Raw genomic sequence first — 26346 nt, 5'->3', positions numbered from 1 at the left:
ATGCTGACAATAAACCAGGTATTGAAGAGCACAAGTAATTGCTCACACTCAGAATGGGCCCGGTTCAAATTACATTTGCATTTTCTGTAACAAGAGCCAATGAGGTATAATGAACACCTTTGAAAGAGGAGCTATTTATAACTTGCATTTTAACAGGTAGGTTAAAAGGTGTCAAGATCCAATGACAGGGAACAATATTTAAATATAACCCGGAACTTTCTTTTTCAATCTATTAAAATATGCAGAAATGACTTTGAAGAGTGTGATCAAAAAGGTCCCTGCACCCTTTGGTTGGCAGTTAGGTACTCTGAGAAATGACGCTGGTGGTCTGTTTTCCTTAAGGTATAATTTGTGTTTACGCACCTACCATCCGATAGCCATTGATCACATCACAGTGGAAACATTAGAAAGTAAATTTAAAAAAGGGAGAATTGCGAAAACTGAAAGAAATCATTAATGATAATGCAAAACAGGTCTCTTCAAATTATAGCTTCTTCAAATGCCACTATGTCAACTGAAAATTTTTCTTACCTTTTCACCTTCATAATTTATGTCTGCTATAAAATTCCCTGGCTCAATAGCTGCAGTGGGACTAATTATGGGAATTTCTGTAACATTTATAAGTTGTGTTTAGTCAATTGCACCTGTACAACCATTACTTTAGTTCTGGTTGGTCATAAAATTCTACAGTCCAGGACAAATTAATTAACCCATGATCTCTGTTTTAATGTACTCCTTCTCCAGTAATTAAGGTGTACAAAATAAAGGAAAACACATTCAGTTTTTACAAGTCTGCAAATTTACTACAGGTTATAAATTTGGGTCTGATAGGGTTTTATTTAAAAAAGTGTTTTGTTCAGTTAAACACTGAGAAGGGTAAATGGCACAGGAGCCAACAGGAAGGAGGCAGCCAGATTTGGCTCTTACTCTGTCACCGAATTATACCCTTTAAGAAAGGCCTCTTAAGGGTGTATGGTTTGTGACTGAATTTAGAGTCAGCTTGGGTTTGAAATGAATCTTGGTTCTGAATATTATTTGTTGTGTTTCTTTCTTTCTTTTGAAATTAGTTTCAGGTGTACAAAACAATGTAATAGTTAGACATTTCACCCCTCACAAAGTGATAACCTCCCTCCCCCAATCGATTACCCCTCTGACATCATATATAGCTGTGACAATTCCACTGCCTCTATTCTCTACAATGCGCTTCATATCCTGTGACTATGTATATATTATAGTTGACATTCATTATTGTTCAGCTTCAGCTTCAGGTGTACAGTGCAGTGATCAGGCATCTACATCATCCCTGAGGTGGTCTCCCTAATGAGACAAGTGTCTATCTGACACCCTACAAAATCTTTACAACATTATTGACTACGTTCCCCAAACTGTCTTTCGTATCCCCGTGCGATCTTGTGGTTGGTTACCGACTGCGCTTTCTAATCCCCTCACTTTCCCCCTCATCGCATCCTCCTCCCATCGAGCAACCCTCACTTTTTCTCTGTATCTCTGAGACTATTTCTGTTTAGTTTGCTCATTTATTCAGTTCTTTAGATTCCACATTTATTGTGTTTCTTGAGCAAGTTTTTACTTCAACTCGTTGGACTCAAGTTCCCTGTTTGTAAATGGAAAGAACTAAATTATCATGGGTTTAAGACACAAGTATTTGGGAGCACAAGCCACCTCTGGCTCTGTGTACTACAGATAATCAAATGATCAGCAGGAGCCCAGATGTCCGACAGGGTCCCTCAACGCAGGCAACGGCCGGAAGTAAGAGATGGAGGGATGACGCGCGTGTGTGGCCGAGCAGATGGAGAAGCGAGCGTTAAGATATGGAATCAAGGGATCAGGCAACTAATTCAGTGAGTCGGGGGGTTTGTGGGAGACTGAGAAGTCAAGACGATTCCCAGGTGAAATGGTGGTGCCCTTCACAAAGATAAGGAACAGAGGGTTTGGCTGGGGGAGGATGAGGCAGAGAGCAAGGGAGAGAATCCCACCGATTGCCAGGCACAGGGTGGGAAGGGGTTCCACGGGTTCTCATTAGTTGACTCCTCGGCCCTCAGGGCGGCCGGTGGGGCCTGGGGCATGGTGGGATCCAGGGCTGGTTGCCTCAGCCGGTGAACTGCGTCAAAATATTTCTGTGGAAGAACCTTACTAATTCCAGTTTGTAGGTGTGCGGTGAGGAGTCCACCCATCTCCCCACCTGAACATAATCCCATGAGGACTGGAATTGTCATCTGCTCTATTCAATGCCCTACTCCCAGGGCTGAAACAGTGCCTGACACATAGTAGGTGCAACACACATATGTCAAATGACTGATGCCGCAAACACTATGTGGCTGGCACAAAGCAGACACTCAACAATGGTGCTACAACGAAGAGTTGTTTTTTTGTGTGTGTTTTTTTTTAAACCGCTGTGGCACTGGGACATTTAAAGAGCTTCTCATGAATATTAATTGGCAAATTTAAAGAACTTTAAGGAGAGCATTAAAGACAAGGGGCCACTAGAAAGGGCTACTGAAGACAGAGGACTTCCACTATCCTTGATTTAAAATCATCCTCCCAGGTATGGCCCCTGTATGTACACTTGTCAGCCTTAGAAAAGGAGACTGCGCAGCTAGTTTTTAATTCTTTCATGTATTTAGCACTGTACAAGTTTTAAATCCTTTCCCAAGTTCTCACAAGTCAAAAGGCAGAGCTGGGAACCCTGTCTCCAGATTCAGAGTTCACCCCTCAAACCAGAGTTCAGTCTATTTCAAGATGGGAGATAACTCAGATGAGGCAGCTGACGATCCAAGGAGCTTTCTCAAACCCTTATAAAAAAAAAAAAAACAACGCTACTCAGACAAAAGAGCTCTACAGGATTTTCTAAAATGTAGTTCTCCATAAAATGTAGCCCTCGTACAATGTGGAAATACCATTTGGAGGTATTTTTTCCCCCAAAAAAGACAAAAAGCAGCTCAAAATAACTCAAAATGTTCTCTGTTAAGGATGACATTTATCATATGTAGTTAATAGAAATAAAATGTGAGAAATAATACTAATGAGAAAATGCTCAAATGCCTGATATGACAATGAAACTAATATAGTAATAATGAGGATGATGGGTAATTACAGGGTAATAACCCTATCCAGAGGAAATGGTGGTATTTCCCCTAGTTTTATGTTTTTATAGAATTCTGATCTTCAATTAGCCACCAACAGGTTATTAAACTCTGACTTATCGTTGAGTCAATTTTGAAAAAACTAAAACGAACAGTGTTCTTTTTATGCCTTCACATACTCATAACCAAATGGAAGATACAGGTATACATTGATTTTTAAGTAAGTTCTGAATCTTATGACATTTATTTTGGATCTGTATTTTAGAAAAATAACTTCAGTGGGGAGAATGGAGAAGACAGAATCTGGTGCAATAGTTCAGGTGAAAAGAGAGTGAACTAGACAGAGGAGAAACTATTCAACAGGCCTGTAATATAAGTGGATGTCAGAAATGAGGAAGAGGAAAGAGTCAGTGATGCCTCAGAAGTTTCTGCCTGGGCTTGGTGCTGCTTTTATTGCAGAAAAGAGAGGAGTACGAATGGGTATTAAGAGGAGGTGTCATGAGTTCAGGGGCGCATGGACATTCCACAGCTGGCCAGGCAGGTGGACACACTAGCACTGAGCCCTGGGGCTGGTGGTCTAGATCTAGTTTGGGGGCTTGTTAACCTACATGTATTTGATGTTCAGAAAGAATGGACAGAGAAAGGCAGTGGAGAGCAAGAGAAGGGGATGAAGGATAAAATTGTGGAGAACAGTAGGTGGAAAACTTCTTAAAGCATCCTGGTGAGAAAAGGATAGGGAACCAGCAGAGTCCTGACACAGCAGAGTCCTGACACCAAGGGCAAGAGAAAGGTAGAACATGGAGGAGGGTGAGGGCTGGCAAAACGGCCCCTGGGCTGACAGCTGGGAAAGCCAGCCGAGTCCGCGTACAGAGCATTCTGACAAATGGGGGGGTGCAGCCGGATTATAGGGGTGGAGGAGCAAAAGTAAACTAAGAGGGTGGAGACAACAGATACAGACTAGTCTTGGAAGTGTTTAATCACTTAAAAAAAACGGGGTCACCATTCAGCAAGTGCCTTCAATGACAGGCACTGGGGATGCCAGTGGGGATGAGACCTGGGCCTAACCTTCAAGCAGCATGATGTACTGTGGTATAGCAGGACATGTGCTGACAGAGGATGTTTTAGGTAATAGAAGGAGAAAGAAAAGATAATAATTGAGAGAGGAGCGAGGGAGAATCAAAGGGAGGCTTATTTTCAGGATGGGAAGACTTGAGTATATGTGGCACTCAGGAGAAATGACCCATTAACAGGAGAGAAATCAGTGCACAAGATGAGGAATAACTGATACCCAAGTCCTAGAAGGGGAAGGGCAGTGCTAGGTGAAAGGACAGCTATGGACTAGCTGGCACTGGCCAAGGGGGAGTGGCATTGCTGCCCATGGGGCTGTAGAGTATGCAAAGGCTGAAATAGTGTGGCGGAACTCAGCAGGTTGAGTTCAATGTGGTATCTCTAACTTTTTTGCTGAATTCAAGAGAGGGAGGCTGGTAGGACTTTGGGATAGGCTGGGGCTGGAGGAAAGGGGCAGATGCTGAAATCCCTCCTCTAAATGACAGGGAAAGGGAGCAGTTTCCAAATAAGTCTCAGGCCTCCCCGAAGATGAGAGAGTCTGAATCTGCAGTGAACTGCCTCCACCTTTTTCATGTGCACGGAACTGGAAAGTCGTGTGTTTTTGTATTTCTTCAGCAGAGAGGCATGGGGTCAGGTGGGAACAAGAGTGTAGTTGGATCTACCAAATGGGAAGCACAGGGATGGAACTTTGATGATTTTAACTAGACACAGGGAATGCCAATGGATATATGACCACAAGAGGACAGAGGGTCAATTTCCTACCATTATTAGCATAAGTCACCTTTCTAAATAAAGAAAATTTAACTACTTAAATAGAGCATTATCTATTATTGTCAATCCTAGACATTTATAACCCCAGTAAGGTACAGTTGCTTCTTCCACTGGATTTAGGTTCTAACGTCCCTACTGTGTTTCCCTGAAAATGAGACCTAACTGGAAAATAAGCACTAGCATGATTTTTCAGGATGCTCGTAAAATAAAATAAGCCCTAATGCGTCTTTTGGAGCAAAAATTAATATAAGACCCGGTCTTATTTTCAGGGAAATACGGTAGGGCTTATTTTATATTACGAGCATCCTCGAGGCGGCTGCATGGCTCACTTGGTTAGAGCGTGAGCTCTCAACAACAGGGTTGCCAGCTGGATTCCCACATGGGCCAGTGAGCTGCGCCCTCCACAACAAGACTGAAGGACAACGACTTGGAGCTGATGGGCCCTGGAAAAACACACTATTCCCCAATATTCCCCAATAAAAGAAAAAAGTATAAAATATGTTTTTTAAAAAAGCAAGTTTTTTTATATTACAAGCATCCTGAAAAATCATGTTAGAGCTTCTTTTCCAGTTAGGTCTTATTTTCGGGGGAAACACGGTAAGATGAAAATAACATACACTCAAAACTGAGCCTTGAAAATCCTATAAAACCGTACCATGTTTTAACAATGGTTACCATTACCATCAAAACAGACCACATCTACCTGTTGGAAGAGACGGGTGTAAGATTTCTTCCATTGAGGTCCAGAGGAAGAAAATGCTCGTGTTCAGGGGCCCTAATTCATGGAAAACACCTATCTAAACACTTGAGAATCTCACTCAGCGTGGGAGATGCCCCAGAAAAAGGCATTCTGGAACACTGGCTCTGCCTGAGTGAAGGACAGGTTGGTGGCTCCCATTTAAAGACCCCTCTGTGCCAAAAGAATGGTGGAAAAGTTGCCCACACTATTTTCACTGCTATTTCTCTTTTATTCCCCTTAGAGTACACAGTTGAATCTTTGTGAGTTAAATACATGCACCATCTTTTGGCACAGTCTATCTACTCACAGGTAATAGACCCCAAAACCTCAGAGTCAAAAATGTTATTTTGCTAGCCAATCTATTCCGGTATAGATGGGTAAGCCATTAAGATGCTTCATCTGCAGGAAATTCCACAGGGAACGTCTATCTTTTTATAGTAGAGACCTACCTCGGTTGGCTGGTCAGCTGGCTGTGGGGTCATGAGTTGGTTGTGATGCTGCAGCACTGTCTTCAAGTAATCTAAAACAGTCTGGCAGGGCACTGGGGGGAAGAAATTGCAATGATTACACGTGAGCTCTTCTGTCACAAGAAGAAAAAAAACACTTTGAAGTCTAAAAAGATTTTTTGCTGTAATTTCTAAAAACAAGACTTGCTAAAGGAAATAGTCTTGCATTTGACATCCACAGTTATTTCAGTTTGCCAATACAAAACAGATGCTATGTTTTGGGGAGAACTTTCAAGTCAAACTTACTCTAGGATGGATTTGGGTCAACAATAGTGATCAGTGAACAACTCACAGACGAGACATGTCTTGTCTTCCCCGACTCAAGTTGTAACATTAGTAACCAATGATGGTTTTTAAAATGAAAGCACTGAAAACTAATGTTTGACTAGTTTTTAATCAAGAATAAATACTCATTTTTAATGACAGATTTATGTCTAGTTCTTGAGTAAGCCAGAATGACATGCGATTTAGTCCTGTTTCCCAAAAGGAATATACTTGACCACATGGTTCTTACTGGAAGTGTCCCATTCTCTCTCCTTTTAAGAAACTCAATTTACTTGGTCCAATTCAGAGTTGGTTATTATGCATTTCATTAATTGTGGCACTATTTTTTTGAGGCTTAGTCTTATAGAATCATGAATAATTACAATAAAACTGAACAGCTAGTCATTCAACACAGAGCCTGACACTTTTTGTGCCACTGCATAAATAATTCCTACATCTTAAAAAGATTTATATTAGAGCCCTTACAGGAGTATTAACTAATTATTTTTAAATGTCTTGAAAGCTTAGTTAGTAACCTAATTTATACAAATTGATGCCACTATCTGTCTTAGCTATATGTTTTCTTAAGATGTTTTTGTCAATTAAAGAAAATAATATTTAACCTGAGCCCCAATTTTAAAGTATCACCAGTGAGCTTTCTTCACTTTTTCTCAGAACTTTTTTTCAAAGATGGCAAACAGAAATTATCATCTTTATCCACTGTTAACAGCTTTGGTTTTTTTAGGCAATATCACATTGTGACAACAAATCAAAAACTACATCAACATCTTTTTGAAGAATGTGAATGATGGGAAGTAGGAGTAGGTTAGGGAATTTTTCTTCTTGCCAAAAAAGTATCTTCTTAAATAACCATCCTTACAGACAAGTGTCTTGCAGTCCTATGTCACAGGCCACTCTTTAATAGTCATTTAAATATATTCTTCAAACTGGAGAAGGCTCTGCTCAACAACCACAAAAATCAACAAAAAGAAGGCATACCTGTATCACTCTGAAGTAGGCTTTTTGTTAAACCAAAGTTTAAAATGTTTATTAAACCAAAGTTAAATAAAACCTGTCAAGTAAGTACCCCTAATTTCACCAACCTATTCAAAGTCTAACCCACTTTACTGATTCCATAGTGAGAATGATATCTTCTTGCGATGGGCACCAATTACAGGAAAAAAGCAGAAGACCTGAGAAGCTAATGGAGACAGGAAAGAGGTTTGTATCTGAGTTCTGGTTTTCACTAACTGTGGCCTCTGGGACCCCATTTAACATCTGTGTCTAAATCTCCTGTCTAACGAGGACTAAGTCTCTAAGTCTAAGAGAGGAGACAGATACAGAAGTTAAATGGGGTCCCAGAGGCCACAGTTAGTGAAAAGATCCCAATAGAAGGACTTTGTCCTCATAGTTTGTGGTTAGAATCAAACACAACTGTACATACGTCACTGCTTTGCCAAGTAACACGTGCAAGGCATTACTTTGGATTTAGTTAGGAAGTTTTGGTAAAATTTGTCAACACTCATTGACTGATTAGGATTTGAATGAAACTTCTTTTGATCTTTTACCCATATTTTAGTTATTAAGATATTTATGAAAAGAATGTTTAAATGAAGCACAAAAATGCTTACAAAACTCAGTATTCGGTATGACTTTAATCATGTCAAACATAATTACGTACATAGAGAAGAAAGTGGAAAGAAATAAGCAGAAGTGTTAATAATAATTAATCGTGATATTTTAGTAGCAGACTTAAGGTAATTATTACCTTTATCCTTTACCATCCTTGTAAAAACCAGTTTTAAAAGATGTCTGCATGGGCATGTATTGTAATAATTTAAAAGCTGTCTGAAGAATGTCTATACAACTGTTGTCTCCCCTTCCTTTGCTGTACGCTCCCTTCAGGAGAATGGCTCAGAGGCCGACGCTGCCATTCTCTACACCCCCAACACTTAGGCAGCAGTGCACAGCCAGCAGCAAGGCCCACTGACTCAAACGTGTGGGGAGAAAAATGGCATTTCCGGTGTATTTACTGCCTGCAGGGGGCGCTATTTAAGGCAAATAGGTTGCCCAGGTTGATATCTGGGGTTAAGGCTGAAGGCCAAGAAGACTGAAGAAAAGGTTCATACTGTATTTCCCCGAAAATAAGACCTAGCCGGACCATCAGCTCTAATGTGTCTTTGGAGCAAAAATTAATATGAGACCTGGTGTATATTACATATTACACCTTATATTATATTATACCCAGTATTATATTATACATGTTCTTATATTAAAATAAGATCAGGTCTTATATTAATTTTTGCTCCAAAAGACGCATTAGAGCTGATGGTCCGGCTAGGTCTTATTTTCGGAGAAACACAGTACTCTGCCAATTGTTAAAAAACTGAAGAGTCACGGCCCTGGGCCCTCTGAGTTTTGCGCAGTCCAGGCCAGACATTGCTCTTTTGGCCTCCAAGGAAAGAGAGTGAGGTCGGGCTTATGGCAGCAAAAAGATCTACAGGGTTGGTTCTCAAAGAGCTGATTATGCCCCAAAGGCCTTTATATCTAACGTCTCCTCCTGCAAATTATGAATTTTAAGCAAGTCACTCTAGCTGATGGAGAAGCTACCACCTCAGACCCACTGGGCAGGTTTCATTTATTCACTTACACATTCTGCCAAAGGAAGTCAGATGTATCTAGTACGTTTAATGAGAAAATAAATGAGGGACCCCAAACTGTAGTTACTTCTTATTAAAGGGAAGGGAGGATAATGTCCTTAGCACCTATCCTGATATTGATATTTATCATTTTTTTCCTCCTCTATGTAGTAACATTTTACAATGTGTATCGGACAATCCTGGAAAGAGTATAAAACACCTGTGAGGAAAAACAGCAAGGTAGGAAGATCAACAAAGTAAAAATTGAGAGGAACGGGTTGCAAATACTCCACCTGGTATCTAAGCTATCTACATGAATGTGCTGCTCTCACAAACAAAGATGCCCTCTGGCCTGGATGGCTTGTTTCCGTCAGCATAAGTTAGTTAAATCCACACAGACAGCGGCTTTAAGACATTCTAAGATAATACTAGTCCATGAGTGCACTGACAAAAAAGGCGGGGGAGTGATCCTTGGGTCATTCTTGGGAACTATTTTTTTTCTTAATGTATCGACTCTGGCCTTTACGAACAGTGTGATCCTGGACAAGTTACTTAACCTCTCTTAGCCTCTGTTCGCGCATCTGTAAAATAGGAGTATTACAATTATCATGCAGATTAACTGAAATAATACATATAAAGCAGAAGGCACCCAGTAAATATTGTCTAATGTAAGCTATTGTTATTTTAGGATTAGGAGCCTCGTGAATCCTTGGAGAGGCCACTTAATGGACTTGCTGACTTGGAGATTGTATTGTCTGAGTGATTGTTAAGGTTCTTCCAAGGGAACTGTTCCAATTGTTTTTGCCCATATTCAGAGGGCCTGATTTTCACTGCTGATCACTGCTTGAAAGTCCTGGTCAGAGTTTCTCTTCTCATTCCTCAAGCCTAATTTACCTTGCTATATAACTGTTTTTAATACTCAAACCATTTATCTCAAACACATACAATTTTATAGGGAGACTGAAATAACTAAGTTGGTGCAAAAGAAATTGTGGTTTAAAAGGTTGAAAATAATTGCAAAAACCGTGATTACTTTTGCACCAACCTAGTATTTACTGTCCTCAGATGCCCATGCCATCTGTGTGCTGGTATCATCTTTAAGTGTCCTAGTCGCATCATTTCTGTGAAGTATAAGCTCCTGAGCTGTAAATATCTAGAAATAAATGATGGGCTTTAAGTATCACTCAGCCTGCAGATGCACGGTTACGCTTTTGATAAAGACAAGGTTCTGTCTCTGCTTAATTTAACTAACGTGTAAATGCCACATACCTGACACTGGGTTAGGAATTGGGCTACAAAGATGACTTTGATTTAGTCTCTGCCCTCAAGGGCCCTACCTGGACTGTCTCTCCTTGTATCAGGCCATGAGGAGAGACAGATACACAAAAAGTAAAACCTTCCCGATACCAACTTCAAGAGAAATATGCTTGATATAATATGGAGCGTGGTTCCTTTGCCTGGGAACTGACAGAAAGGTTTGTTACAGAAGACAGTATCACCTGAACTAGGTCCTGAAGGATGAGTAGGAGTTTCTCAAGTGGAGAGACGAATAGGACCTTGGATTGAAAGGAATAGCAGGAGTGAGGGAAGACCAGAGGCATAAAAGTGTACGGCTGCTCAGAAATCACTAACTATCCAGTGGGTTGGAAAACTTGGTGTATGGTGGGAACCAAGGGCCAAGTCTACAAAAACGGACAGGGAAAGATCCACGCAGTGAAAGACCGAGGGTGCTGGGATTTCTTTATTTCATAAACCACGTAAAGCCTTCAGAGGTTTTTTTGGCAGGGGGTGACCAGGGCCTTTTCAGTGGGGAGAGCCAGGTGTCTGGAAGAGGGGTTACTGCAGTAGCCCATGCTGTGAGATAAGCCCCGATAAAAGCAGTGGGGCAAAGGAGGGCTCCAAACTGGTGGATATGTATGAGGTAGAATCCACAGGAGAGAATGACTGGAAGTAAGGGAAAGACATGCTTTATGGATAGATCTGCGATTCTTAACCTGGGTAGCTAACTGAATGGTGACCTCTTTACAAGGTAAGAACACCACTTATGATCTATGAAAACTACTTACGATTCCTGTATTACTAGGCACAGAACAGTCTCCCTCTCTGTTTCTTAAAGTCCCCATTTATTGAGTACCTACTAGAAGACCTCGTAGGCACTCAGTTGCTACTTAATTCCAACATTCCTGTAGTAGTATTAACTTCAGTTTCCAGAAAGGGGAAACGGAGGCTCCGAATGGGTAAGCGATTTGCCAAAAATCACAGCTAGCAAGTAGGGGCAGAAATCCAAACCCAGGTTTGACTCCAAATCCATTCTCTTCACCTCACGTTGTTCCATCTCCCTCAACCTCGCCAACAGCTATCGCCAAGAGTTGTGATGACTTTTACCAGATTCTACGTAAAGGAACTCGGTTCTTTATTCCTCTCTGTTCCTATCATTTGCTCTAAGTTTTTATTCAGAACATATTTACATCTCTTCACTGTCCTTACACACCCCACCTGAAATATGATCAGTATGTTTCTCAGGACAGGAAGTTGATCTGAGCATTTTCCCACAGGCACTTCTGGGCACCTGCGAGTTGGGAGGCGGTTGAGAACACTGGAGGGTTATCAGCAAATCTATAGTGCATTTACTCCAAGGGCTTTTTGTTCTGGCAAAATTACTACTATCCAAAAACTGACACTATTGATTTCTCTTTTTAAAAAAATCTTATTTAAAAAATGACAACTGTGGACTAATAGGTTCAAAACTGCATTATCCAAGGTTAGTTCTCTAATTTGTAGCCTGTTGAGTTTGTATAATCGATCTTCATTACTCACAGATTCCGAATGTGCAAATTTGGCAACTCTCTACAATGTATCTGTAACAATCAAAGCCAGATTCGTGAGGCTTTTGCCGTCTTTTGCAGATCACTGAAAAATTTGAGCAGCCTGATGCACACATTCCCAGCTGAGGGTGAACAAGGTAATGCTCTGCCTTATTTCAGCTCTCATATTATAAACAAGTGTCCTTTTCATGGTCTATTTAGTGCCACATTTTGCACATTTTTGTGCTTATCGCTGGTGATTTTGATGTTTAAAATGTACTCCAAAAGTAGAGCTGAGTGCCCTCCAGCGTTCCCAAGTGCAGAGTTGCTCAACAGATGACTCTGGAGAGGTAGAGAAGTGACTGCAGAACAATGTCTCGCTCTGACCTGCGGCAGGTGCCCCCATCTCCATGTGAACCTTATTTCATCTGCTAATTGCTGGGTGCTCCTATCTCCTTTGTAATCATCCATCCTGCTTGGCTGTAAAAAAAAAAAGTGACCCCACATTGTAAAGGTAGATTGTACCAGGAGAAAGCGCCAGCTCCTTTTGTAGAAACAGACTACCCCCAGTACAGCACAGGCCTGCTGGGGCCACTGGGAAGCGGTGACACTACTTGGGGAAAATCGATCCCAAATTATACTGGAGAGTTACTGCTTGCAAATAGTTTTGTTATATGCAAAACCAGAGTATTACTTGCTGTATTTTCCTTTAAAGGGGTATCTAAAAATAACAGATTTTCCTCCTCAAAATGCATAGCTAATAGAGTGAAAAGTGGATTCTTGGGTGATTACCTAGACTCTGATTTGTTGTTTAGCCAAAGATGGAGGTTGGGAGGTGAAGGCAGGAGGGCAGTGATGTCTCTTTTTGATTCAAGTTTTCATTTCTAAGTGACACTTTTAACTTGATGCTTAGTTAGTTCTACGGTGTCCCTAGGTAGTGAGTACATGTGTTAAGTAATCCCAAATCAACTGTTATTTCCTGCATTTTAAACTGATTTTTTTTTCCTATTCATAATCGACAAACTGATTTTCATCTATATAATTGGGTTTCAGCATGGACCATTAGAGCAATAATGGGTTCCCCATGTAAAATGGCTAGTGGTTCAAGTTCACGGAGATTATCAACAGGGCTGAAATGTTTACACTAACAGTAATTAGCCTGTGTCATTCCATATCTGACCATCAAGAGGACTCAAGAAATTGCAGCATTTTCGTCTTTCTGGGAAATAGAGAAAGATAGCGAGCAGTGGCAGGCCAGAGTGATAAGTTATCCCTAACACAGACACTTTATCTGGTACGGATTCAGGAAGCTGGACTGAACCCCAAATGTGCTTAGGACTTACTAAGGACAGCTGGTTTGCCAAACAGTTAGGATTAGGAATTCAGCAATACTCCTTTACATTTGTATCACCTGTCCTTGCATGCGAATAAAACTCCATCCACAGTTCTGAATAGTTGATGTAAGTACGTATCTGTAGTTGGTTGAAAACAGTGTCCAGCACACTATTTTCCTTCCTAATGAAAAGAGGAATGGGGAATAAAATAGAAAATACCCCTTGGAGGGGGGTAAATCTCACACGGTGTTAGCTGCACCCACATCGCTCTGACTTGGAGAAACCAAGCATTCTGGTTCTGTTGCATTTTTCTGGGTTCTACCCACTCTTTCTCCGGCAGTCAGTGAAGGCCTGGCTTGGAAAGGAAGACACAGTGACTCGGAATCTAGCCCCAGGGCTCAAACGCAAAAGAAGAGAATGGATTTGCTTTTACCTCTTGCTTCTCCCCTATAAGACAACTGCACTAAATCTAATTCCAAAATATTCTGAAGCAAACCTTAGGTCTATTTGGGGAACTCTTTTATTTTTTTTTAAATTTTTTTTTATAGTGGTAAAGGGATTGTGGATGATTTTATTTTTTAATACTTTCTGACTTTTCAAGAAAAGTCTATGCAGGGAGGTAGGAAGCCAGTGTAAATTCTCTCTGGCGAATTCTTTTAAATCAAAGGATGAAACGAAAATACATTTCTGATCTGGCAATTCTTAACACTTGTTTTTGCTTTCTGTGTTTACTAATAACAAACAAGTGGGTACCTTCCTTCAACATTTCCTTCTTTCCAGATCAGTTGCCAAACTAGATGGTGCAAAGATACCGAGTTAGGAAAAGAATGTAAATTCCATTTGTATTGATGTGTCAGCCTTAAAAAATTTATATTTACTACGTATGCTTTGTTTTGAACATAATATATTCGTATAGTGAAAAGTGTGTAATTAACCAATAAATGTGCATATTGGTGGATGCATGCTCAAAATTTTTTATCAATTGGCTGCATGATTAAAAAGGTTTGAAGATATTGTTCTAGCTAATGATCTTACTATCTTTTGTAAGCCACAGTCATGTAGTAATGAATTCAAAGATATAAGCAAAATCAGTACCTTTCCAAATACTGAAAAAATGGCTTTGCAACCCAAAGAATATCTTGCCATATTCTACTCTGCAAATCTAGTGTCTCTAAGAGTCAAGAAATGACTCTTATTTAGCCAGGGGCACAAATAGTTTGGGATCAGCCTAATTACTGGTCTGTTTTTCATCTATTCCTTTTAGTTTACAGTTGCTTATTAACGTTAAGGGGCATTTACATAGTAACAATAGATGACACATGTTGAAACTTGTCAAGAAAAGTGAGAAATCAATGGAATAGAAGAGACCATTTGTCCAGCACTAGTAGGGTCCTGTCACTGAAGGTGTCATTTTATTTTAATATCTAGCGCTGGTTAATAAAACACATATATCAAAGTCTTTAAAAATACAAAAGCCATTTTAAACGAACAGGCATTTTTTGAGGGAAGCTCAGGATCACAGCACTTTGGCCTATTTCAATCTTACTGCACCACATACAGGAATTGCTTTCCTACCAATAGAAACATCTTTTTTTTTTTTTTTTTTGATTCAGCATAACTTATTTTAATATTTTACTCGAGTATCACCAATTTGTCATTGTGGACATGTCTGTAGTGTGGGTGACAGTGGGAATGGATTCAAAGTCTAGAGACCCATCTTCACTTAGCACCGGTGGACTGTATTTTCTGAGATTGACTCGTATAGCAAACTCCTTGATTGGTTAATTTTGCTAATGAAAATGGGAACCAGGATTGGGAGAGAGAATTCATTCCTTTAATAAATTATTACTCAGCACCTACTTTGTAACAATCCCTATGTTAGATAATGGGTAAACAGCACCAGAACTTAAGGTCTAATAGGGAAGCAAATACAACAATTTACAAGTAAGCAAGCAATTGTAACAACAGGCATTGGATGCTATGACTGAAGTAAAGTTTAACAGACAAAGAACAATTTCAGTTCAGCTTCCCTTTGCAGTTGCTTTTCCATTATCGATGCTGGTAAAATGTAAAGGTAGAAAACACTAGATTAAAACATTTGGCTGGGCTGGTGGATGACTGGCAGGATAGGAAGGGAAACACCCTTCAGATGTAGACAGAGACATCTTTTAACAGGACTATTAAATAGGTCCTCAGGCCTATACCCAAGAAGACTCTGGCTTAAACATAGCCAGGACTAGGCTAGTGGCTCATATTGAAATTTGTCTGGTACTAGCAAGCTAAGGGTCCCCGTGTATGCCTGTTTTCCCACCTTTTCTACATGGCTGGCCAAACCCCAAAAACCATATATACATGCATACATGCACACATACATACACATGAGACGACAGAAAGGAAGCGCAGTTGGCGTGTAAATAACATGGCAGCGTACCTGGGATGTTCTCTAATTTCCTTCTGAGCTCTTCATTTTCTTGCTGCAGTGAAATAACCTCCTGCTCCAGCTCTTGGCACCTAGGACAGTAGCCTTCGTCCTCCTCCTCTTCTTCCTCCTCCGGCAGCGTGGAAGAGGACGGGTGACCGTGGGATTCGGACGTTGCCGGGGAGGTCCAGCCACCTAGGGTATGCACGGGGGAGGTTGACAGAGGATCCATGTCGGCCAGGTGGCCATACTCACTGACTGAGGAGGTGTTCGGCGTTGGAAAGCTCCCCGAGAGCAGGTAGTTTTGTAGGGAGTCAGTGAAAACTCTCAAAAAGGCAGAAGTCTGTTGTTTCCTTTGCATATATTGCATCTCTACGTCTACATTGTCTGAGGTCTGGCTGTGGACCCCTTTCCCAATGTGACACTGCTCCTGTCTTTCGGTGTAACTCGAGCCTTCCTGCTTTACATAAGAAATCATGGACTGAGAATGGTTGGAGTCCAGAAGTTTTCCTCCGCAATTTAAGAGGCTAAGAACTCGACTGCACTGCTGGGCAAAGGCATCCAAGATCATACGACTCTCTGAAACACAGAAGAAGACACGTCAGAGACCCAAAGCCAACGAGACGGGAGAAGCAAGGTCCTCAATTTTGACACTCACAAATGTTAGAAATATGTATTTCTACTCTGCCACAAATCGAGGTGACATGGTGAATCCACTTTTAATACGATGCATAGCTTCTTGTTGTTCTGCGACTGGTGGGGTGCCTGATGAGTTATCCCCAGCTGGGAAATGGCTGGACTGTGGCTTTGGGCACCACATAAGAGATTTCCCTCTTTATGGCCTTACATGGCCCGCACAGGTCTACACTCACACCTTTGGCTTCATTAATACCTTTCCCTTAATGAAGCCAGCCAGCCACTGCAGACTCAATTCCTCACTGACAGGAGGGCTTAGAGCAATCATTACTTCTATTTCTGGAGTGCCCTTGTGCCCTTGCTATTAATCAGCTGATACAATCCCTGCCAAGAGTACGTTGCTCCCAGATGCAAACGAGAGAAGACAGATAAGTCTTTTTGAAGAGCTCACTAAACATCTAAGGTAAAAAAAAAAGAGTGGGCCTATAAAGCAGATGATGACGAGACCAAAAGGAAACCTGTATGTGTCATCCAGTACCTGTGTTCACTATTCTTTTAATTTACCTGCCAAGCTGGATTTCTTGTCAAAGCCAATGTTTAGGCTGATCTGTATCAGTGTCAGCTGAAAAGCAGTAGTGCCTCTTCTTAAAGCCTCTCGCGTTAGATTGCCAAATCTCCTCAAATGGCATGTACTATAGCATGCCAGTTACTTCACATACATGAATTCTAAAGCATATTAACTGTTAATCAGCGAAAAGCAAAAAGCAAACATAAAGCAATCAATTCACTGCAAAAACAAAGAAAGAAAACAAACCCCTAATTGTGAAAATGTGATTTAATGTTGGCAGTCTGAGGGGCTTGAAAATTCACCCCAAATGTAAATGTCACAAGGTGAATTCTCTTCTTTCCTGACCACCACCCAGAATGGATGTCTTATAAATACAGAGAGAGATACTTTTTAGGACTTAGAGTGCTGTGAGGGTGCCTCTCGTTTCCTCCCCACTCCTAGAATAAAGTCAACTAACATATTGTAGATTTTTGATGCCAATAACTATGGTTGAAATATGGTAGAAATGTAACTAGCTACTTGCTGTCTCTAAAAATGTGTTTTTTTTTCCCCTGAACACAAACAAACAAACCACAACTTTTAAAATGAAAAATGGTGAGATCCTCAAGGGCTTTTATGGGAACATGAACCAGAACAGTTGTGATTAGAAATTGGTTTCTCCAGAAAACCCAGGTTGTAGGACCAATGAAACCACACTTCAGAAACCTCCACAGAGTACTACCTGCTCCACATTGTTCTTTTTTCTTAATAGTCCTAAATGAAGTAACTAAGGTACTTAGTTACTTAAGGTACTTAAGGGGTGGGGGTCCAAGTCTCCTTTTTCAACCGTTTAATAAGAATATATACATAAAGCCCAGAGCGCAGCGCCTGGCATACATGAAGCACCGTTCACATATCCCAAATCTGTAAAATGCTACCATTCCTAAATCCCTCTGGGGAAAAAACCCAAAACAAACAAACACACACAAAAAAACAAGACCAGTCAGAACACAGAAGTCAGTGCTCGTCGGTTCAGGAAAGGAATAGAGACAGACATTCCATGAGGCCAGTGGGTCTGAGTGCACTGGAGTTTCAGGGCCAGCATAGAACCTCAAGACAAAGTTACTGAATATCTCCAGGGACTGTTGTCAACAGAGGATCTTAGTTTCTAGCATTTTGAATGCTAGAAACTGGCTGGGTCTAGGCAGGCTGAGAGGCCACAGGATTTTCTTCTTGGCAGAGCACTTCCTCACTCTTGGAAGTGGTACTGCCCTGGACAGAGGCAGGAGGGCGCCGGCCCAGACCTCCCCCTCCAGCCCTCCGTTCCCCATGGTGAGGTACCCAAGACCCAGGAATTCAAACTGCTTTGAGGGCCTGTGCTGGTCTTTTCCCTGAGCCATCCTCCCAAAGACAGACCATGGTGCCAGAGCTTGGCAGTTTGAACTGGGGTACCCATATATGTATGTATGAGGTCCCTCCTAGAGGAAGAGGAAGCTGGGGGTTGGGGGAGAAAAGACCATGGGCTGGCTGAAAACTCCCAAGTCAAACCTGGTTAGTATGAAGGTGTCTTTGTCAGGGTAGATGGACAGAAAGTATTCTAACAGTTCGTCAGGTGATTCATGCCTTTGTCTACATTTGTACTCTTGTCCCGAATCCCACCAATATTAGGCAAAGGCCTGTTATTTTACAGCTACTTTGAGTGCTCAAGAAGGAACCAGATGCCAGCTATAGTTTCAGGTGAGAATTGATTGATGGGCTGAAGAAGTTGCCAACATAAAGTCCGTTTACTACCTTGGAGAAAAAGGGATGTGGATTTGGGAAGTGTCCTTTACACACCCACCCAACACTGGAATTGATGAGACTTTTGCCCCCTGCTAGGTGGAATGAAGAGCTGAACTCATGATTTAAATCTGGAAAACTTAATGGGGGAAAAGCCTCAAATACTGGGGTACCATTTCTTTACAATGACCAAAACCAAATAAACAAGACAGTAAACAGTTTAGTCACATAAGTGGAGAGATTTAAGATGTTGCAATCTCATTTCTTTACTTCGGGGTTTTTCTTTTCATTAGTAAAATCAAAGGATGATATTGATTGGGAATTTTCAATTCTAGCACACTAGCAGTTTTCATTCATTTTAATCCTATAATCCCATTCTAGACCTGAAGTTGTATTTACTGTTTGCATTTTAATCAGCATAGTCCCAATTGATTTCCAGCCTATACACTGTTAACATAACCTTGATGAAAGGAACAAAATATGAAAGGAAAGGCTAAAACAGAATTGTCTAGAAAGAATTGCTTGATATATTTGTTCAGTGTCCTAAAGAACACACAGTAGTTTTAATCATGTTGATAAATCACATTAGGGTATAGATTTTAAGGGAAAAAAATCTGACTTAGGGACAAGTATGATTTGTTTTCTTAATTGAAGGATAAACTGATAAGATGCTGAGAAAAAATCATTATGTAATACCCTACATTATGAAGATAATGTATTGAAGTGCACTCAGAATATCAGAGAATAGCTAAATCATAAAGCAGTTCTTTCCTGCAGTTTTTTAAAAAAATGCTTCATTCTCAGAATGGATATATGCAAAAACAGCAACTATAACCCTTAAAATTGAATTTCTCCTCTTTTCAGTATCTTAAAATATTTGAATAGTATTTTAACATCAATACATTGAAGAGTGTGATGAAAAATATTACTACTACACTTGATAGAAAACAATAAATCTTTCCACTTAATACATATTGCAGCCGGCAATACTTTAGCTTTCCAGACAGAATATAATTAGAAATGCAAGTACTGTGCGATGCCCATTATTGCTAAGAGATGGAGAAAAGTTCTGTTTTCATATGAACACAATTGAATGGCCACTGATCCATGATTCTTAATTGAGCAAAGTGTGAATATGTATTTTGAAAATTTTTAACTGTTTCCCCCCCCGCCCCCCGTAGTCACAGACTGCTCCATTCAGAGGATGACAGGGAAGAACAAAGTCAACAATTTATAAAGGGGCTTTAAAACTACTTACTTCATCCCTAACTTCACTAAAATTAAACACCATGAAATGTTAATAAATCACAATCACAAAGCACTCTAAAATGACCAGTTCTAATTTATTTTGTCTTATTGTGCAGTTTGTGAGGAGATAATACCATGTTTCAAATTGTGCCTAGTCTGATTCTAAAATCTGAATCCATGATTTTTTTTTTTAATTAAAAAAATTCATTTCTAGAAATTCTTCTGAATTTAAGTGGTTTAATCCATCCTAAATCTGATAAATGAGTAAGAAGAGGGATGGGAACTCAGCAATCAAACACAGGCTCCCTACTTAAACGTCCTTCTTTGTAAGTAAAGCCCTGAATGGAATTTGCCCATCGCAGCATATCCCCAAGAGTACTCTGTTTCTATGAAGGCGATCACAGTAGTTGAGATTAGTGGTAACCTTTTGATTTTAGCCCAGCGAAGGGTGAAATATATTAATATTAAAAATGCAGAGCAGAAAAAATTTTTGTGACCTACTATCATGTATCCATATATTATATGTACCCAAAGGATTTCCAGCTAGTTCAAAATAGGTAATTTCCTTAAGACATTAATATAACTTCTTTTAAAGAAAAGATTTCACGATATAAAAAATAGAAGTTAGAAAATGAAAGCCTCTTTGGAAGCATCATTCTTGTCTTAAATCAATGAACTATGTATCTTTTTAAAAAAATGCCATCCCATTTTTTTTCATAATGGCAAACATCAACACAGCAAAACAGGATGCAATTTTTCTAAATAAATAAATCAATGATGTGTCAAAAATTAACAGATGAGTTAATATACTTGGTGCTATCAAAACCAGATGGTGCTTCCTAATACTTATCCTGCTCAGTCAATCCCTGAATATTTTCTGGACCATCGGTATATAAAATAGGATGCTGCTATTTGTGATGGCAAACAAAAGCAATCATGCCTGCCAAGCACATACTATAACAGGCAGCATTTCAGCTCTGCTAGACAGAAAGTAATTAGAATGCTTTTAATGTCCAAAAGAATGATGCTGATAGGCTGCCACAGATGTGTAGATTTATGAATATTTATATGGTGGTTTATAGCTGACACTTTTATCAGTTGAAGAAGATAAAATATCTGCCTGACTCAAAAGCTTGACAGTCAGGTTAATAAAATCTCATTAAAGAGAATGACCTATGCAATTATATAGGATTTATTGTAATTCATTTTTGATTGTACTCTGCTTAAAGATGCAATTTCCCATTTCCTGACGCCAAATTTAGGCTGCATATCAAGATCTACGTGGGTTTTAACTCTAAGACTCCCACAGAGGAAAAATATGCTTTTAAAACCATGGTATACTACCTCTTTTAAGGAAAATCATACTCTTGATGAGATTTTATAAGAATGTTGGAAAAAAATCTATTCTTAATCACAGATTTCTCTTCTCAATGGTTTATGGCCCTTAATGGCAAATAAGATTCACTTCAACCCTTTCATCTTTTCACTGCATTTACTCTGGACACTCAGTTATCTCTCTTCTTCTATCCTTGACTCATTTAATTACATCAATGTTCTGACTATTTTCAGTTTACTAGGTGGCCTGAGACATTGCAAAGACACTTTTGTGAGTGTAACAAGCAAATCACCACCCCCACCCTCACCCAGTATGCTGAAGTGGCCATCCCTCCATGCACATGTGCTCATTGGTTCAAAGTGGAACCACTAGTTCCTCAAAGAGCCAATCAGCTCTTCAGGTGACTGTCCCTCTGATGGCCACTCACATGACTGTCTGTTAAGAGATGGCTTTGTCCATCAATGATTATGACCACAATTCATGATGTCTAGTACTATGAGCTTTTTTTTGCCCCAGACCATTTTCATCACCACATGGAAGACACCTGCCATTTAATTCACACCTTTCCAACAAGCATGTGGCATCCTGCCCGTGGTGCTATCAAGTTTACCTCTCCTGAACAAAACAGCTTTGACAGAAAACAGAAATAAGAAATATAGGCAGCTTAAGGGGCATCAACAAGCCCATTTTCACTCCTTTAGATTCAGTGATGTGATTTCCACTTGGGGACAGAAGACAAAGTAAACTAAACAGGACATTAAAAGAAACACTGAAAGAAAACATTCAGAACAAGGTGAGAAGGGAAAAAAGAAAAACCCAAACTACTTATAATGACCAGCAGGGAAACTTCCAGAGTAGGAAGGACCATGGACAGGACAGCAAGTGACTGGTGCAGAGAAAAGAAGGTAAAAGCAAGGTTAAAACTTTGTATAGAAATGGAAATGAGAGGGGGGCAGATTTATAGTGTATAAAGGGAAGTAAAAGACTGAAAGTCAGCAAAGACTGAAGAGAGAAAGCAAGGTGAGATAAAAGACTGAACTGGGCAGAAGAGAGGGAAAAACTCCAATGAACATGGCGGAACTAAGGTTATGCAAAGGAGTAAGCAAAATATAGAAAATGGGAAAAGGAGCCAAATTTCTGAAACAAGTTTAAAATATAGAAAGATAAAGCAGAGCTGGGAATAAAAATGGGCATGAACAAGTAGTATAAAAGAAGACCACAAACCCAGAAAGAATACAAACCTCTTAAGAGGAGAAAAACAGAAGAAAAATAAAGAGGAAAATGGAAATAGACGAGTAACCTAAGGATGACTATAAAAACACAATAGAGTATTGGGCCAAGAGCGACTGAAAAATAAAATACACCATAAACAATAAGGACACCCACATAAGAACCCCACTCAAAGCCGTCAAACATCTCCAAATCTGTGAGGGATGTGACAGAACACGTCTTCACTATAACCTGTAATTAGATTTTGTTTCTCAAAACCAATTCTTCATGTGTCAAAACATTGACAAATAACAGAACATTAGCTTAGGTATCTATAACTTTTACAGACAATGCTCATATTTTCATTTGAAATAGTCTTGAATTCATTGATATGCAGAATTGGGGGTGGGGGTTTGAAAGTGTCATAATAAGCCTGAGCAGGAACTTTAAGTTGCGAAGAGCGGGATGAACGTGGCTGGGCGTCCTCCCGGAGCAGAGAGCGCCCTTGAGCGCAGGCCCCAGGCTCTGGCCTTTCCACCAGCCCAGCTCCCTCCTTGCAACCGAGCAGGAGAGCTGGCCCTTCCCCAGGGGACCTCCTGCAGGCTCCTGGTATAGGAGAAGAATCTCGTACCCTGGGTGGATGCGCCCCACGAGTCATTTCCGCAGGCCCGGGCCCAGACGCTCAGGGGAGCTGGGCCCAGAGGCTCAGGGGCACTGGACCCCGACATACAGCAAGGGGGGTTGTGGGCGGAGGGCCTGAAGCGCCCGGGTACTCGGGGCTGGGGGGGGTGTGTGTGATGTCTGCTTCCCCGAAGTCTGCCGCAGGGGCGAGCGCCAGTTCCATTGCGTGGCTTGTGCAGAGGAGCCAGGAGTCTTACACCCCCAGGCTGGAACTCTGGGGTGGGTGGGGAAAGAGGAGCCCAGAGAGAGGAACAGGCAAGGCGCGCGGACGACAGCCAACCGAGTACACGGCGACAGAGAGTGCATCAGAGGAGGAGAAAAAGAGGGAACAGTAGGCAACGTTGGAAAGAAGGAAAAACAAATTAAGAGGGAGTTAAAGGGAAGTGGAAGGAAAAAAGTGAAGCAGCGGAGGATAAGTGGAGGGTGTCCTCGAGAGCCGCAGGAGCAGTTCCAGCTTCTCCGGGGGCGGCCGCGACTCGCACCCTAGGATGCCTGGCCCCACTCCTGGGCCGCGCCCGACCTCGGGGCCAGGGCTGCTTTCCCGGTCCCCGCCCGAACGCTTCGAGGGCGCCAAACCGAATCCAGGTGGCTGAGCCACCTGTTAGGAGGCGCGCGCGCCGTCGGAAGCCCGGGATGCGGCGGCTGCGCCACGGAATCCTCCAGAAGTTGCTGCCCGCTTGGGGAGGCCTCCGGGATGTGCTCAGACGCCCCGACTCTCCCTCCGCCAGGTGTGCGCCCCCCTCCTCTCACGCCCCTCCAGCCAGGCCCATTACGCGGGAGGGTGTCCGCGGTCCCCAGCTTCCCCTTCCCGGGTCTTCACCCCTCCCTCCGGCCGGAGCGAGAAGGAAAGTTGCGCCCAAGAGTTGGTACCTGCGCTGAGCTCCAGGCTGGCGCCGTCACTGCCCGCGCTGCTGCTGCTGCCCGCGGCGGCCGCCGGGCCCGAGCCGTACCTGACGACGGCGGCGAAAGACGAGGACGAGGAGGCGGCGGGGGCCGCGGGCGGCGGCGCGGAAGTCCTCAGGTGGCCCTGGGACGCGGCGGACGGAGACGACGATGAGGCGGTGGCGGCCGCCCGGCCGGGCCCGGAAGGGTAGGTGCTCTGCGCCTGGAACTGCTGCGGCGGCGGCGGCGGCGGCTCGCTGCTGCTGATGGAGACCGCGGCGTGCGGCGCGAAGGGCGGCGGGGGCGGCCGGACGTGCGGCAGCTCCACCAGGGTGGGTCTCTCGTAGCGCTTGGCCAGCGCCGGTCTCTTGCCGGGGAACGTCTTGAGGACGCTGTAGGGGCTGCGCTGCTTGTAGATTTTGGGGACGCTGGGCCCCTCCTCCGCCGGCTGCATTTCCTCCTCCATGCTGCGCCTCGGGGCCGGTCCCCGGCCGCACGTCCCCTCCCAGCTGGGCGCCGGGCTCTGAGGATGCCTCCGCCGCCCGCCCGCCGGCTCTGCCCGTATGCGCGCGAGTGGGAGGGTGTGTGTCTGTGCCGTGGCCGCCGCCGCCGTCACTGCCGCCTGTCGCTAAGCCTGGCATCGCTGAGCCCCCGCGCGGGGGGCTGCCGCCCGAGAGCTGATTGACAGGCCGCCTCGCCAATGCCTGGAGGGAGAAGGGAAGTCAAGAGCAAGTGTTTAGGGTAATATCTGCTAATGATAATGGGGGCGGGGGCGGGGCCTGGGGCTGCTGCCGCCCGCGGGGTGGGGCCCACGGGGCGTGCGCCTTCGACGGGGAGAGGGAAGGAAGAAAGGGGAAAGAGGGCGACCTGATAAGAGGGCGAGGTTCTTTCCAGGGCGAGACTTCGGGGTCCCAGGGCGAGACTTCGGGGTCCCAGGTGTGGAGTCGAGGCTTCTGCTACTGGCGGCGTCCAGCTTTTGAGACGAGCTGCTGGCGCCCCCTACTCGACCCCAAACTCTCAGACTTGCACGGCGTGGCCGGTGGTAGTCTGGACGGACGGGGCGGGGTGGCTAGAGTGCGTGCGTGCGTGCCTGGGGCAGGTATTACAGCCAGTTCTGAAGATTGGGAATTGCTCCCCCAACCGTCGAAAAGATGATGTTGAAGGTCTTGACTCATGCTAATCATAAGAGCGCACAGGGAGTTGGACTCCCACAATGTTTCATTAGTTCCCTTTAGGAACTCTAAGAGTGCATAACAGAATCTTATTTCCCCCATTCTACAGATGAGACAACCGAGGCTTCTCGAGGAAATAGCTCAAAGCCACACACTCGGGAGTGTATGGCAGAGCTGCACAGATGTATCCAGGTCATTTGAATTCAAATCCTCACTTCTCATAGCAGATAGACTCTGTGCTATTGGGGAAATATGACCCGATACCTCCCTTTGGGATGGTGATTAGACACTTTAAACAATGTCATTATATAGTATATACTTGTAGGACCAAGGTGGCTGGAGAGGTCTCTCTCTGCATTGCCCGGCCAGTTTCTCTCTGTATCTGGGGCCACCAGGCCAGGGTTTCTGGAGGACACACAATTTCACTAGTTGTTTGAATGAGAGAACCGCCTCTGTGGTTTGGAGGAGGATTCCTTTGGGGGTAGAGATGTCTCAAATCTAGAGGAGTGTCCTGGCTTCTCCCAGCCACTTTTTAGAGCAAATCACCCCTCCTCTAAGCCAACTCCAATACCAGCACTTCCCCTCCCAGGTTTGGTTTCCAGCCTTCTATCTTCATTCTCCAGGTTGGAATTCTGGGTTTATTTCTTCCTTGATGTATGACCCTCATCTCGCCACTCTGAAGTTACATTCCTTTTCAGAGCTTTCCTTTTAGTCTTGGGAAAGTGATCCATTTTCTTTTCCTGGGAATTCAGGTCCTTGGCTTTTCATTTCCCACGTCTCCCTTCCTTTGGAAGCCTCCTCTCTTTTTCCTGGTTAGCTTCTGTGTTCCACTATCCTAGATAGTCTCCCTCTCTCCTGCAGCCTCCTCAGATTGTGCTGTGGTTCCTCCCCAACCTCCATTTATTAGAAATGAAATAAATAATGCCATAAATAAAAGTATTTGGGAGTCCAGGAACTGTCAGGGCTGATTAGGGCATAGAGGACATTTTCTTTCTCATTATGCAAAAGCATTTCATGGGGAAATAAAAGAGGTTTCATTGTAACTCATGCATGTCATATTTCAAGGAATTCAAGATATTAATCATATTTAACATTATTTGTAACGTTTCTCCCTGGCTTCTGAAAACTGCTAAATGAGGACACGTGGATCACTAGGAAAAAGGGAGACAAGCATGAGAGGGACAGTTAAGAAATAATGAAATGCTGGTGAA

General features: G+C 42.6%; 1 protein-coding gene across 4 annotated transcripts in view; it reads right to left on the bottom strand.

Moving 5' to 3' along the window:
• Positions 1 to 24571, bottom strand: part of BEND4 (BEN domain containing 4) — a 34901-nt gene extending 10330 nt beyond the window's left edge. For all 4 annotated transcript variants that reach the window (XM_033106794.1, XM_033106792.1, XM_033106795.1 and 1 more), the window contains exons 1-3: positions 23952 to 24571; positions 15658 to 16224; positions 6129 to 6220 (exon numbers count right to left, since the gene is read on the bottom strand). In XM_033106794.1, coding sequence (XP_032962685.1) covers positions 6129 to 6220; positions 15658 to 16224; positions 23952 to 24429 — 1137 coding nt within the window. In that variant the 5' untranslated portion in view covers positions 24430 to 24571. The remainder of the gene's footprint in view (positions 1 to 6128; positions 6221 to 15657; positions 16225 to 23951) is intronic.
• Between the last annotated feature and the right edge of the window lie 1775 nt (positions 24572 to 26346).

The sequence above is a fragment of the Rhinolophus ferrumequinum genome, chromosome 5 (genome assembly GCF_004115265.2).
Source record: "Rhinolophus ferrumequinum isolate MPI-CBG mRhiFer1 chromosome 5, mRhiFer1_v1.p, whole genome shotgun sequence".
Taxonomy (NCBI): Eukaryota; Metazoa; Chordata; class Mammalia; order Chiroptera; family Rhinolophidae; genus Rhinolophus; species Rhinolophus ferrumequinum.
The sequence above is the reverse complement of the archived record's forward strand: the minus strand, read 5'-3'. Positions and strand labels throughout refer to the sequence as shown.